This window comes from Protobothrops mucrosquamatus, unplaced genomic scaffold, assembly GCF_001527695.2.
Source record: "Protobothrops mucrosquamatus isolate PMUCROS unplaced genomic scaffold, P.Mucros_1.0 scaffold315, whole genome shotgun sequence".
Lineage (NCBI taxonomy): Eukaryota > Metazoa > Chordata > Lepidosauria > Squamata > Viperidae > Protobothrops > Protobothrops mucrosquamatus.
In genome coordinates, this window is record NW_015386655.1 from 204,427 (window position 1) to 218,779 (window position 14,353).

A 14,353-nucleotide genomic window follows, 5' to 3' on the forward strand; every position below is an offset into this window, starting at 1 on the left:
AATGTAAAAGGGAATGGTTGTTTTCTTTGAGGAGATATAGCTTTAACAAACTTCAATGTAGATATTCTCAGCAGTGTGCAAAACACAGGATGTCCATCTCTATCCAGTATGGAAACAATACCTCTATTTACTTACAGCTTGTCTCCAGGAATATTAGATTGAGGGGAGAAAAACAAGGGGCTATACAAGGTAAAGGCTCAGGACCAAGTAGAATTTAATACATCATGTTAGGGATTGGGATGATGACTGATGGAATAGGCAGAATAATGGTATACACAAGCTGGTCACTTTTTTTTTGATAAAATGAGATTCACGTGAACCGGCCACTATTCTGTCTGGGGCACAGAGATGGTAGGCCCCTTGGGGTCATCAAATCGGTCCATAGTCTTGAGGCTCATGATCATGTGGAGACCGTAGGTGAAGATAGCAACGAGAAGGAACGAAGTGAGCAAACCCATCCAAAGTCCAGGAGAAAAGAAACCAGCACAGTCACTAGCATCAGAAAATGTTTCATTTATCAGTTGGTAGCTTTGAATCTGCAAGGACAGAGAAGATTGTATTAGTGTTGCAGGCTGGTTTAAATCTTCCTATACCTCGCTATATTCCCAACAGGATCTTAACAAATTCCATTACTACAGTATATAAAAGCAGTTCTAGCTCAGTGCCATTTACAGAGTCTACCAGAAGTCAGAGGATGTGGGAGATTGGCCTTGATCCCTGGCTGCCAATCAGAAAGCAACCAAAGCTCATTCTTCACACAAATACCAGAGTAATTTATTAGAAAGAAAGGTGATCCATTGATAGAAGCACAAAATGAGATATTTCTGGAAAAGTCAGACAGCTTAGCTTTACAAAAGACTAGGGTTTTCTGTCACCATTTCAAGTCAACTGGGATGTATTCTCCCCACTCAGCATACCTGAAATCTCATGATTGTCAGTTTCCAGTTGGTGGCATTTCTGGGGACCAAGATGCCCCCCAAAGATGGTTCACTGCTGACACAACCACAGCTGAAGGAATAGTTGGTAGGGGCTGTGATATAGGTAGCATTGAAGACAGCAGGTGGTTCTCCAGGTCTGACCAGTTCCACCGTGTGGAGGACAAACCAGTTCCGCTTAGAAACAGGGTAACTGGCATTTGTCATTTGAAATCTGCGATGTGGGAAGAGAGAGAAAACCAAGAGATTTGTGTATGTGAGAGACAGAAAGAGTGAGAGGGAGGAAAAGAGGGAGGGAAAGGGAGAAGAAGAGAAGAGAGAGAGAGCGCAAAAATACCCTGGATAGTTCTTAGTAACCATTGTAATCCTCTGGGTCAATCCTTGAATTAAACTAGCCCAAAACCACCTAGTAGTAGCAGGTATCACGTGTCTTATATTCATTACAACACTTTGTCTCCCACTTTACATGGGATTTCTAAAAACGCCTTTAAATTTTCATCAAGCCTTAATACTATTGCTAAAAGAGAAAAGGTGGGCTGGCATCTTCCTGGGACTCAGGATCACATTTAATATTTGGGGAGTTGGTGTGTGTGTGAAAGGGCTCCAGTGGACAGTGTTGCCTCATATATATGGACTGAAACAGGATGTTCTGCTTTTTCTCCATATTTTTTTTTGCAGGACATTTAGCAGGAAGCACCATATTTTAAAAGTATTAGATCTAATTTAGTAAAGAGATTATTTCTGTATATTGCCCTTTCAAAATTGTACCGTGTTTCCCCGGAAATAAGCCCTACCCTGATTTTTGGGAGTGGGTCTAATATAAGCCCTGCCTCAAAAATAAGCCCGCCCACTCCGTCCCACCTCACTGCCGCAATGGGGCAGGAGAGCATGTGTCATGCCACTGCCGCCACAATGAGGCGAGGCAGGTGGTGGAGGAGATGGAGCTGCCCCACGCGCCCCGCACCTGACTGAAAAAGTTTAGTCAGATCTTCCAACTTCTCGCAAAAAAAAAAAAAAAATCTCGTGAAGTTGGAAGGTTTGACTGAACTTTTTTTAGACCCACAAACTTCGTTTCCCTGAAGCAGGAGGGAAACGCACCAGAGCTGGAAAGCAGGTTAGTGAAGAAATGCTTTCGGAAAGAGAGAGGAGTTGGACGGTGGTGCACCAAACTCTACAGCAGCACCGAGAGAAGCGGCAGAAAACAGGGCTGCCATTTCCAGAACAGAGAAGGGAGACACGGGGTGATGCTGTTGTGAGCGGCTGCAGAAGAAGGCCGGCAGCCACACAGGCTCCTGCTGGGCAGGGCTGTTGGTGCCGCTGCCATTGAGGCGAGGCAGGTCTCACAAAAAATATAAGACATCTCCCAAAAATAAGACCTAATGCCTCTTTGGGAGGTAAAAATAAGACCGGGTCTTATTTTCGGGGAAACACGGCTAGGTAACCATGCCACCATTTGGCTACTGTAGTAAAAAGGGCCTTTAAAGAGGAAGACCTGGGCCAAGCTGAACTCATGATCTCTACACAGTTTTCTTGGAAGTCACAGGGGGTGGTTAGGAATAACTCAAGGGCTCTCTGTGTATGTGAAACCTCAGTTTCCAACACTGGAAAAACTACACACAAAATCTAAGGAACAAGACTTCCTGTCTTAGAATATTAATAAAAAGACCCAGCTGAGCCCTTCAATACAAATTGTACCACAAGAAATAATGTTTTGTGCTTTAAAATGTCAGGCTTTAAACATCGTGTTTTGTATGTATGTGTTTGTATGTGTATAATGGATCAATCTTTTTTTTAAAAAAGATGTCAAATTTCAATTCTGCTGTAGATAGAGAACAAACGTAGATACAGTGATTTAACCTCCAAGATTGAAAAAGACAAGTAACAACTGGTAAAATATATGCTGTTTTAAAAACAGAATCTCAGGAACTGTGCCAACTTTACCTGATACTTAATGGTTTCCGATCTATTTTTTCATATTTCAGTACTAATCTATGGAGAGAAAGCAGAATTCATTATAATTTATTTATATAACCAGTCCCAAACTATACACCCCCTCTTCATATTTACTAAAGACTTACATAATGTTTAGTTAGTGCTGGGCAAGCTTTAAGTATGATTCTAATATAGGTAGTCCTTGATTTATGACCACAATGGAGCCTGGAATTTTAGTCATATGTTGTTGTGGTTGTATCAAACCACGTGTCCAGATTTGATTTTACAACCATTTTTATGAAAGTGGTCATTAAGCAAACCATGAAGTTAAGTGAATCAAGCATATCCAATGGTATTTTTGCCATTTTCTGATGGAAAATGGAAAAAATATCACCAACTGCAATCACATGACTGTGGGATTTTTGCAATCAATCGTAAATGCGAGTGTGGCCAAGCACCTGATATGCAATCAGGTGACCACAGGGTGGGATGTGGTGAAGTGTGGCAGTCTAACTTTGATGATGGTTCATAAGTAGCTTTTTAAAAGTCCATTGTAACTTGGATCATTAAACAATCAGTCATAAGTCAAGGACTACCCATGTGCCAATTTAGAATTTGGCATGACACACAAAAATCCCAGAGATTATTTCCCCCAATTTTGTGTGTGTGTGTGTTTAAATTTCATTCATAATCTGTAAAATTTGAGAAACCTGGAGGCAAAATGCAGCCAGTTCTTGATGTGAGGCAAAATGGAGCTATCCTAATGATATAGAAAGGCCAGAATTCAGGATCCTTCACACCCCCTAACTAGCAGAAGCACAGTCACATCAAATATTTACAGACTGACATGCCAGCTTGAATGATTCAAAGATGAATCCCATTATTTATAAAAGTGTACCCAACTTCCTCCTCCAACTCATGGCAGCCAGCAACTTCCCACCCCACCTATCCACACTTTCTTCACCAGCTCATAATATCCCATCATCAGCCTGCCACCACCCTCACAGCCCTTGCCCCAACTTACTCAGAAAAACTGGAATTCCATGTAGAGTCCTGCACATCAACCACAGCACTAGGCCCAAAGGTTAAATTGGTTAGGTCAAATAGTGTCTTGTTGATGGTCACTGATAAATTGCTGGCCCAAAAGAGTATCCTTGTGATCCCATCTTTGGAGTAATGAACGGGTGCAAATACTGTCTCCTTCTGAAGCAGCTGTCTCCCTAGCTTCTCTGGAGCCACATCAGAAATATCCCGGAGAACCTGGAGGGGAATTTTCCCTTCTTCATACGCTGTATCACACAACCAGCATTTCCCCGAATTACAAACAGAATTATAATACCACACATTAAAAAAACCCCACCAAAAGTCACCTTATCAGAGAGTGGAGAGTAAAAAATAAAGATGGACAGAATGCAACAGGGCAGAAAAGACTAAGATTAATGTTTGGGTTTGCAGACAAGGATAAAGTTCCCTCTGCTCTCCAATACTAGCCCCCAAAAGTTGCTATCAAAGTATAATTTTTATAGCAACAGCAAGGAACAAATGATCAAATATTCGAGGAGTAATTATATTTCATTATTGCCGCTGAATCTAAATGAATTTTTAAATTGATGTTACTTGGCTCACTCCTTATAGCACAAGTTCTGGAGCACCAGTAAGAGGTCACGTGGAGCTTTCAGCTACATAAGACTTTGGTTTAGGTACCTCAGAAAGGGTTGCTTTAGAGACCCAGATTGGTGCAATGGTTTAGGAGCTGGGCTAGAAACAGGAGACCACATTCTCATCTGGTATTAAGCACAGATGACTTTGGATTAGTCGCTCTCTCTCTCAGTCCAATCTACCTCACAGTGTTATCAGTGTGAGGAAAACAAGGGGGAACATTATGTAGCTTGAATTGCATATAATAAAGGCATGGAATAAAGCTGATAAGCAGGTAAATAAATGTTCCCAGACATCCACACAGACATCCATTTTCTGGAAATTTTGCTTTGGCAGAATCCAATTTAACTCAGTCTCTCTTATTGCTAATTCTTTTAACAAAAAGATTAATATTTTTTTAAATGCTTTTTGTTGTCTTCCTCCTCATTTCACCATTTCTTTGTGCATAATTTAATTATCACTGTTTTACTTTTCTTTAATATTTGTAATGTGAACCACGTGCCTATTATCAAGCTGTCTCAGACTCAAAAGTAGCCAATTAATGTGGCATTCAGACAACGCTATATTCCCAAGAACGGGGAAAGGAGAGCAAAAAGAGCAACTACAGGGCAATCAGAAGGACCTCATACCCTGGAAGGCCGTAGAGCAGTCAGGATAGCTGTGTAGGGAATATCTTCTGACTGAAGAGCGCTCAAAACCTGCCCCAGGATCTCATCTGCAAGAAGACATCTTGTTAGAAGAAAAAAGTGGCCTTAGTGCCTCCAGCCTAAAGACTAAAGCCCAGGCATGAATAAACAGCCTCAGGCAAGCAGCACTTCTTGCCATCTTTGAATCTGACCCAGCCTGCATGCCTGCTCTTTACCTCTCTACTTCACTTAAGGCTGCTGCTGTCCCTTGTCAGTGAGAACTTGCCTTGATTCTGTCGTTTGTATAAGCTAGTCTGTATGGCAAAAAGCAAACTGCTATAAGAGTGCCATACAGCTGGCTACCATAAACTAAACACAGGTAGTCCTTGACTTACAATCATAATTAGGACCAGAACTTTTGTTGCTAAGCAAGATGGTTGTTAAGTGAGTCGTGGACAATTTTACAATCTGTTGCCCCACGGACTCTGCTTGTTGGAAGCCAGCTGAGAAATCGCAAATGGATGTGAGCACATGAACCCAAGATGCTGCAACCGTTGTAATTACATGCTGATTGCCAAGCACCTGAATTTTGACCGTGTACTGTGGGGATGCTGTGATGGTTATAAATATGAGGACCGGTCCTAAGTCACTTTTTTTGGTGCCACTGTAACTTTGAATGGTCGCTAAACAAATGGCTGTAGGTCAAGAATACCTCTATGAACCAGAATCCCACACCAGGACATTCCAAGCAGATCAACTTTGCAGGCCCACCTAAAATGCTTCGGGAGCCATTCTTCCCCAATGGATTAAGGTTTTCAAGCTGTTGCTTACCATTGCTGGTCAAAACTTCCTTCGGGGCCATAAGACTAGAGCTGGAGAAGAAAGAGGAGAGAGAGGAAGAGAGAGATTACAGCTTGTTAACAAAAAACATCTCCAGCCTCCCTTTCTGTGACTCTAGATTCTTCCATTTTACAGGTAGTCAACTTAGAACAGTTCATTTAGTGAGCATTCGAAGTTACAACGGCACTGAAAAAAGTGACTTATGACCATTTTTCACATTTCTGGTCATTGCAGCATCCCCCGTGGTCACGTGATTTACATTTGGATGCTTGACAACTGGTTCATATTTAAGATGGCTGCAGTGTCCCGGGGGTCATGCGATTGCCTTTTGTGACGACCTGACAAGCAACATCAATGGGAATGCCAGATTCACTAAACCACGGTGTTACTAATTTAACAACTGCAACAATTCATTTAACAAATGTGGCCAAAAAAAAAAAAAAACGGAGCAAAACTCACAACAAATTTCTCACTTAGCAACATAAATATTGTGGCCGTAAGTCGAGGACTACCAGTACTTATCAATGATACTCTCCTGTAGTTAGAGGGAGAAAGTCTGGCCTAGATTTCCAGGAGCCACATTGCTTCTCACTACCTCATGTGGAAGGGAGTCCAGCTCAACCTTCTGAGACTGTGCAGTGGAGGGCGACTGAAAAACCTGAAGGCAGTGCGACATGCATGTGTCCCGATAGGTATGGGGAAGAAGGCAAGGGGAAAAGTACAAAAGGTAAACTACCAAGATAAGCTACACAGAGGGGGAAATAGGAACTGCAGAGTAAGTTGGAGAAGTTGATTTCTGGGGGAAATGAATGCTATAAACTGGATCCACAAGAGCAAGAAATGGTAACAGATTATCTCAATGTTAACATGTAATGATCAATAGGAAGTTGTTTCTCATGTAAAGGATTGGAAAACTGACTGGGGGGGGGAAGGTATGAGAGAGTCATTAGAGAAATTACACAGGGATAGAGGGAAGAATGAGAAAGAAATTCAAAATAATCCAGCCTTGGGTTAGTACAAGATGGAACAGATAAAAACTTGGACACGCTTTCAAGACTGTCAGCCCTCTGAAGTAGGCCATGTCAAAAAGCAGGCAAGGCAGGGATTCCAGAATTAATCTTTTTTGTATAAGAACTGAATCCTGAAAAGTCTCTCCAATTTCATACTAAACAAAATCAAGGCGGGTTTATTTTGAGCTTATTTCTCCCGCTTTCCTTTTTCCCAGGAATGAGTCACCGCAATCTCTCATGCCTTCCCCAAAGAGGTCAATGTATCCCTTTATCACCTACAGCCCTGCGGATGCACCCTACAATATCTGCGTGCACATATGCACAAGAGGGGAGGATATTGCAGTCTTAGTAACAAAAAAAGGACCACAAGACTGAGTACCTACCCAGTGGTATAAGGCAACCGCACCATCAGTAAGGCAGGAAGGCTGGCATTGAGTCGCAGCTCCTGCAGAGTGTTCTGGTCCACATGAAGAGGTGAAATGCCCAGTTTGGCCTTCAAAAAGGCAGGCACAGCACCAGCTGCAAACCAGTCGACAGAAGGAAGCACTAAAGAAGAGGGAGCTGTTCCTAAGGCATTCTGATGGGAAGGAATGAAACAGTCAGATCTATACCAACAGGGTGTCCCAAAATACGTTGTTAATAAAAGGACTGGCACGTTTTCATTATCACTGTCCATCTTTTAGTGCTATAATATTTTGCTTTTCAACAGCTACTGACCGCATCTCAATCCAAGCCATGGGCAGAGTTTACTTTAATATTCAGCATTCTAGTCTAATAGTTCAGCATTACAGGTAGTCCTTGACTTACAACTGGTGGCTTAGTGACCATTTGAAATTACAATGGACCCAGAAAAGAAGACCTATGATCTGGATTCAAAGTCAAAACCCCTCATGGTCACATGACCAAACTTCGGGAGCTTGGCAACAGGACTGCATTTACTGCCGTTTGTAGCATCCCGCGATCACATGACCACATTTTATGACGGTTTTTCCAAAACCTGGCAATTACTTCTGGGTTTTGTCAAAAATGCCCCATAGCAAATAATGGGTTCATTTAATGACCATGTTTATGACTGCCACAGAAAAGGACATAAAATAAGGTTGGTTAAGTGACCATGGGCAGGCTCCATCGCAGTTATAACTATGTGTACCATAGATAAGTTCTGAGAAAAACATGTAATTTCAGGATTAAGAATTAAATGCAGATTAATAGTCAGGGACCAAATGCATCCTTCCCAAAATTCAATATGTCTCCCATAGCCCATTTTTCATTTATCACCAATATCTGGCAAGAAATCACACCAGTAATTTTCAGTGACCAACTGTCTAAACAGCCTATTGTTGCATGAATGGGTTAGGGTTAGGAAAAGAAGTGATAAATGAAACATTTAGAATCTTTTAAAGCTTCCATTTGTAATTTGCAGTTTGAAATAAATAGCATTGGTATTAAAGTACAGGACTTTCATTTATCATTGTATATTCCAGCTTATTTATGTGAACTCATATGTGGAAAACTGATGATTACTTTTAAATGATTCTGAATGTCATACAAAGGAAAACTGAATAGTAGATAGGAAACAGCCCCTTATTGAGCCTAAATCTAAATATCTTCAACCCCCCCTTTTTAAGTGACATAAAGAGACCTTACCCATTCACTAGGCTGAATACGTAATTAGATTTTAAGACTATGGCTAGAATTCAAATCAAATCTGAATGTTATTTCTTTTCCTTCCTAGAAGCTCAAGACTGCTGGGGAAACTTTTCTCTCTCTCCAACTGACATTTTCTCACAGACATCGTTTGTTACAAGATTAGCTTGAGAGAGTTTGCAAGCTATACAACTGAGACAGAATATGAATGCAGTTCTCGGGAGATCCTGATCAAACATACTTAAAATAAAACACACCAGTGATCCTGCTGCTTTTCATTAAACAAAACCCCACAACGGCTTCTCTTCCTTTTTCATTTTATTTAATACAGCAGAATAACCTATTTTTCTGGCTTCCAGTCTCTTGCTGCCACATGTTTAAGAAACAAGAAGCCACTGGGCCAGCTTATAGTACAAGGAAAAGAAAAGAAATTGTAACTGGACACAATGGAAATTTTAATTCTATGACTGTATTTTAAGATCCTCTTTTTACTACTTCTTGGAAGTAGTAGCCCAATGGAAAAACAGTCATAATGAAAACTCAGTTCCGGGAGCTCCATTCAGACTTCAGATGGGAAGGCTAAATTTCCATCCTGAACTAATTAAACAAGTGCATTATATTTGAAGGAGTCCAACTAACGCAGCCAAATATATGTTATTTTTCAAGTTGATTTTATCTCACTCATGAGATTTATGACACTACACAAATGAAATAATTAGCATAACTTGATATAATTTAAGATTTAACAGACCTTCAGGAGCAATCGATCCCCCTTCCTCCAAACAGTACATTAAATGAAGGTTTCACTCTTGCGCTCTGTGTATACACATATGCATATACATACACAGATATGTTGATGTACACAAATGCATGCACAGTAAGAAAAATAGGTGATGCAGCATAATTTATAATTCCCAATTATTCTCCTCACCTCCAGATTGGGGAAGGCGCTATCTGGCTTATTTCCAAATACTCCACCATACGCTGTGAAATCCTCAATGCTAAGCTGTAAGGGAAGACAAATTGTTTTAAACCTTCAGTCTCTCTCTCTCTCTCTCTCTCTCTCTCTCTCTCTCAACAGCATTTTAAACATTTTATATTTTGACAGGAAGCCATCTTGATTTTACTTCAAACCTACAGACCAGATCAAAAGAAAAAATGGGCAAAAGGAGCTTTCAACAGAAACCGCTGCTTCAGTTTAGGGAGAACCTGCATTATTATTATTTTATCATGTTAAAATGGGAGGGAAAAAAGAAATACCCCATCCTACACGTAGGTTCAGTAAACATTGGCTAACAAAGATCCTGATAAATGTAGTGAAGAAGTGATCGAATATCACAAGGTTCCCAGTAAACATGACTAAGCCAAAGAAGCTTCCTTTTATTGCCATGTGCACTCTCAAGAAACAGGAAGCATTCCCCCCCCACATATATATTGAATCCCCAAAAGAACAAAATCAGTATTCGGACAATGAAATCTATAGAATTATTAACTACTTGTAAAAAGGTTATTTCCAAAAGACTTTTACGCTCTCATAGATTATAATAAAAAATATTTAAAAGTCTACATGAACAGGTCAGCATGCAACCACTGATAAGAACTGACATAAATACAATGAAGAAGCCTGTCACCATAACTTACTTTCTCCTGAAGGAACAGCAATACATTGTGAGGGCCATTGTCTACTGCTGAGTCCAGTAAAGATGCAAGCTGAGCTTCTGTCACCACATGACCCTCATGTGGAGCTGCCAAAGGGGACCATAAGGAGCTGTGCTCACAAGATAGAGGGGGGAAAAGTCAAAAGGAGAAAAGCTAAATTTTCTTTCACAGAAGCTTTTATCTTTATCTTATAATATCACAGTCTTTTCCAGCCTGATGTCTTCATGTGTACAGGACTTCAATTCCCACAAACCCCAGAAAGCCTACTGCCAGGATGTTACAAATACCAATGGTCAACATGTTCAGATCACACCAGTTTAGGGAATGATGCTGACACAGATAGAACATGCAGGATTAAAATTAGCATTTTGCTCACCACACAAGCCAAAAAGAAAAGCTCTATGAGCTTTTAGGTTCCATATTTGGCCACTGCTCAGTTTCTACAACTTCTGCATATCAACTGGCTTAAGCCCAACTAGAATTCCATATCTGCTCATTAAGAAAATTCCTCTAGCTTGAATTGCAATAACATTAAGATGAGAATGCTTAGCAGCCATGATAAAAGACCAAAATAATACATTACTATATCTTTTACGTACAGCCAAGTTTTATTCTAAAAAGTCTTTTGAGGGGAGAAGAGAATTTCATGCCAACACATTCTCATAGAATTTCTAAAATATAGTGGCACCTAAGTTGTCAAAGTCTCAAAAATATTATTTAAAACTATTGAGTGGAGGAGTAAATAAAAATCCCATCACATCACCTGGTTTTGTTTTGCATTACCTTTTTAAAATATGTCTCTTAACTAATTGCAATTGGTCACAATACAATTATATCTCCCAAGGCAAGGACAACAATAGCACAAAGGGAAATGTAATCAAATGAGGACACTGTGCTTTAAAAAAGAAGAGCAAATTATGAGGAATGTAGATTCTGATTGATATACCAAAATGAAAGGAATGGAAAGGAGAATGGAAAAACCAATGTTGAACGATTGCCTTCTCCTATATCTAAAAACTGGTGGAAATAAACTCTTCTAATAAGAGGGTGGAATATCCTTTTTCTGTACACTGTAACAGAGATGCAAAAAATCCTATGGCTCTTGAAAAGTCCACCTTGAAGCACTAAACTGTATTGATTGCTTTGGAGAAAAAAACTATTATATGTAAATTAAATACTATGTCCATGCAATGTCAAAAATGTCATCTTGGCTCCTTGGAACTAAGACATAATTTGTAAATGATACTTTTGCTAAAAGTTACAATCTCGTTGGTAGAAACTAGTAATACCACAAAAAAACTAAGCTATTCATTATCTCAGTTCCCCTTAACACAATAGCACCCCCAAAACTCTTTTTTTCACCCTATACTAACAACACACATCTCAAAAACTCCAAAATCCGAAACACAGCGCAGATCAATGAGCTGTATTTCACAATGTTCTTCCAGGTCCATATAGCAAAAGGGGGATTTCTTATTGTCCCCAAAAATAGTATCATGAGCCAGAATAGCTAATGGCTGGAATAATCTGCGATCATGAGACCATCTCATAGGTTTCCCACAATTGCACACGCAGTATAATTGCAGCAAATCTAGACTCATCTCGAGACAAGTCTTCAAGGGGGGGGGGGATACAAATACCTGCGGTTGCAGCATTGGTGGTTTGCATCTCAGGAATAAGAGGTTTAAAACATCCAGAGCCGTAAGGTGTGGATAAAGGGACCGATCCAGAGGAACAAAAACGAAAATAAAGACTCGGGTGGCTATCCACGCAAAGCAAGCTCCAATACATCCCTTCGGCCGCCTCGATCTCCCGTGACTCTAATCCCCGTGACCTCAAATTACCCACGTAGAATATTTCAGAGTCCCACATACCTGTGACTCGACCAAGCGAGCAAGGGCACCTGCCCGGTGTGCGCGGCCACCAGCCCCAGGCTCAGCAGCAAAACCCCAGCAACCCACCGCAACGCCATCTTCCTTCCTGTTCCCTTCCGCGGATAGTTCTTCTCCTGCTTTCCCGGCCCGCTGCAGCCAATCAGAACCCGGAAGGGCGTTACCGGCCTTAGGGGAACATCCATTTAGAGGACGAGGCGGGACCTTCAAGAGCCAATAGGGATTTTATTTATGCTGCCCGCCACTTCCTTTCCCGGGATGGGAAGTCTCTGCACGTTTCAGCAAAACTCAATTTTGCCTGTTTAAATCCGTAATCGCTTTGAAGCCGACTTTGGGTTAGAGTGATGATTATTTTATTTTTTTAATAAATAACGACCAGCGGCACGAAAGTGGCTTCCACCCAAAAATACTAACTCTGGGACTTCCTCCAAAATAAAACACCGCAGAATATGCAACATGGTCTTGCGCCCAGGCAGGACCAGTGGAGAATTTTGTACTCGTGAGAAACCAGAGGCAACTGGAAGAGTTGAAGAAGCTTCTTGGATGAGAAGCGAAATGTCTTCAAAGAAAAACAAAGTCCAATTGCCTCTTGAAAAAGCACCTTTGGGACAACCATGAACTGGATGACTGAGAATCTCCATAGACGTATAATCGTGAAGGGGGGGTGTCATTGGTGTTAGAAATCCCTGTCTTCGTTTCCAGTTGGAAAAAGGAGCGGCTGTTGGAGAGAAGTGAGAAGAAGCAAAGTGTAACCTGTTCTCTGCTTAAATTTTTACTGATATCGAGGAATGTACTTTAAACAAGTTCAGAGTGCATTCTCCTGTATGTGGAGGAAATTACATTATGCAGAAATTATATATTCGTATATAGGTAGCAAGCAACTTGTTAGTGTTGATGTTTTAGCTATAATCCCCAAAGCCTCTGGTCATTAACAAATCAGTGGGTGCAATGATTTAAGAATCCTGGACTGAGTGAAGAGAGCTAGGTTTAAATTTCCAAGAAACTTGCTGAAAGATTTTAGGCTTGTAACTACAGGTAGTCCTCAACTTATAACAGTTGATTTAGTTACAATGGCACTAAAAAAAGTGACTTATGACTGTTTTTCACACTTACATCCATTGCAGCATCCCCATGGTCAATGGGGATAATCAAAATTCAGACACTTGGCAACTGGCTCATAGTTATGATGGTTATAGTGTCCCACATTCTGACAAGCAAAGTTAATGGGGAAACTGGATTCTCATAACAATCTCATTACTAACTTAACTACAGTGATTCACTTAACAACTGTGGCAAAAAAGGTGGTAAATTGAAGACCTCCAAGGTCCCTTCCAGCCCTATTCTATTACTATTAAAATGAATGGAATTTGTACACAGATGGACAAGCTCTGGATGGGAGTGGGGGAGAAGGAAATGGTCTTTGTTCTGCAGTCACCAAAGGCTTATAGGTTGATTTACACAGACATTATCAAGTTGTGGGCTGTAATGTGGAGAATCATAAATCATAATACACACTTCAGTTATGCTGAATTCCTGATATTATATTTGCACTAATAATAGATTTACAAAATACTCAATGCCTGATGTCAGTTATGAAGGGATTGCACTTGTAAATGGGATAATAGTAATTAACTAGTACAATAGAAACCTTCAATGGGCATTACAAAAAAAGGGGGAGTGGACATTTCCTTCCCAGTCTCCCTAATTAACAAGGCACACAATCTGATAAGAAGTCCTACTCCTCTTATATAAATCCCATTCATTATATTCAGAGGCTTTACCCTGGACAAATTTTCTCTGCCAGCCTGACTCTATCACTCCAAACATACCTAACACCTGCTATTTAAGGTCTCTTCTCACTGGGTTGTGCTTTTAGGTAGAAGTTGTTCTAAATTGTTCTAAATTGCCAGAAGCTGTTCTTGCATTGCTATCTAAGTATCAGACAGAAAGACACCGCCTTTTCTTACAGTGGATATTTTCTCAGTGCTATATTGAATACTCCCCTAAAGCAGGAGACCCCCCCCCCCGACCCCTGGGCCACAGACCGGTACTGGTCCGTGGCCTGTTAGGAACCAGGCCACACAGCTGGAGGTGAGAGGTAGGTGAGCGATCAAAACTGAAACCATGCTCCCCCCCACACACACCAGTCCATG

The 14,353-nt window shown here is 40.8% G+C and overlaps 1 protein-coding gene across 1 annotated transcript; it reads right to left on the minus strand.

Annotated features, from left to right (window-relative positions):
- Window positions 1–194: 194 nt before the first annotated feature.
- Window positions 195–12,311, minus strand: ATP6AP1 (ATPase H+ transporting accessory protein 1). Its single transcript, XM_015815102.1, has 10 exons — window positions 12,183–12,311; window positions 10,291–10,417; window positions 9,581–9,655; window positions 7,386–7,579; window positions 5,984–6,024; window positions 5,156–5,241; window positions 3,892–4,127; window positions 2,877–2,924; window positions 918–1,149; window positions 195–536 (listed from the first exon to the last, which is right to left on the minus strand). Exons 1-10 carry the CDS (start codon window positions 12,278–12,280, stop codon window positions 327–329), a joined length of 1,347 nt encoding a protein of 448 aa, XP_015670588.1. The 5' UTR covers window positions 12,281–12,311; the 3' UTR covers window positions 195–326.
- Between the last annotated feature and the right edge of the window lie 2,042 nt (window positions 12,312–14,353).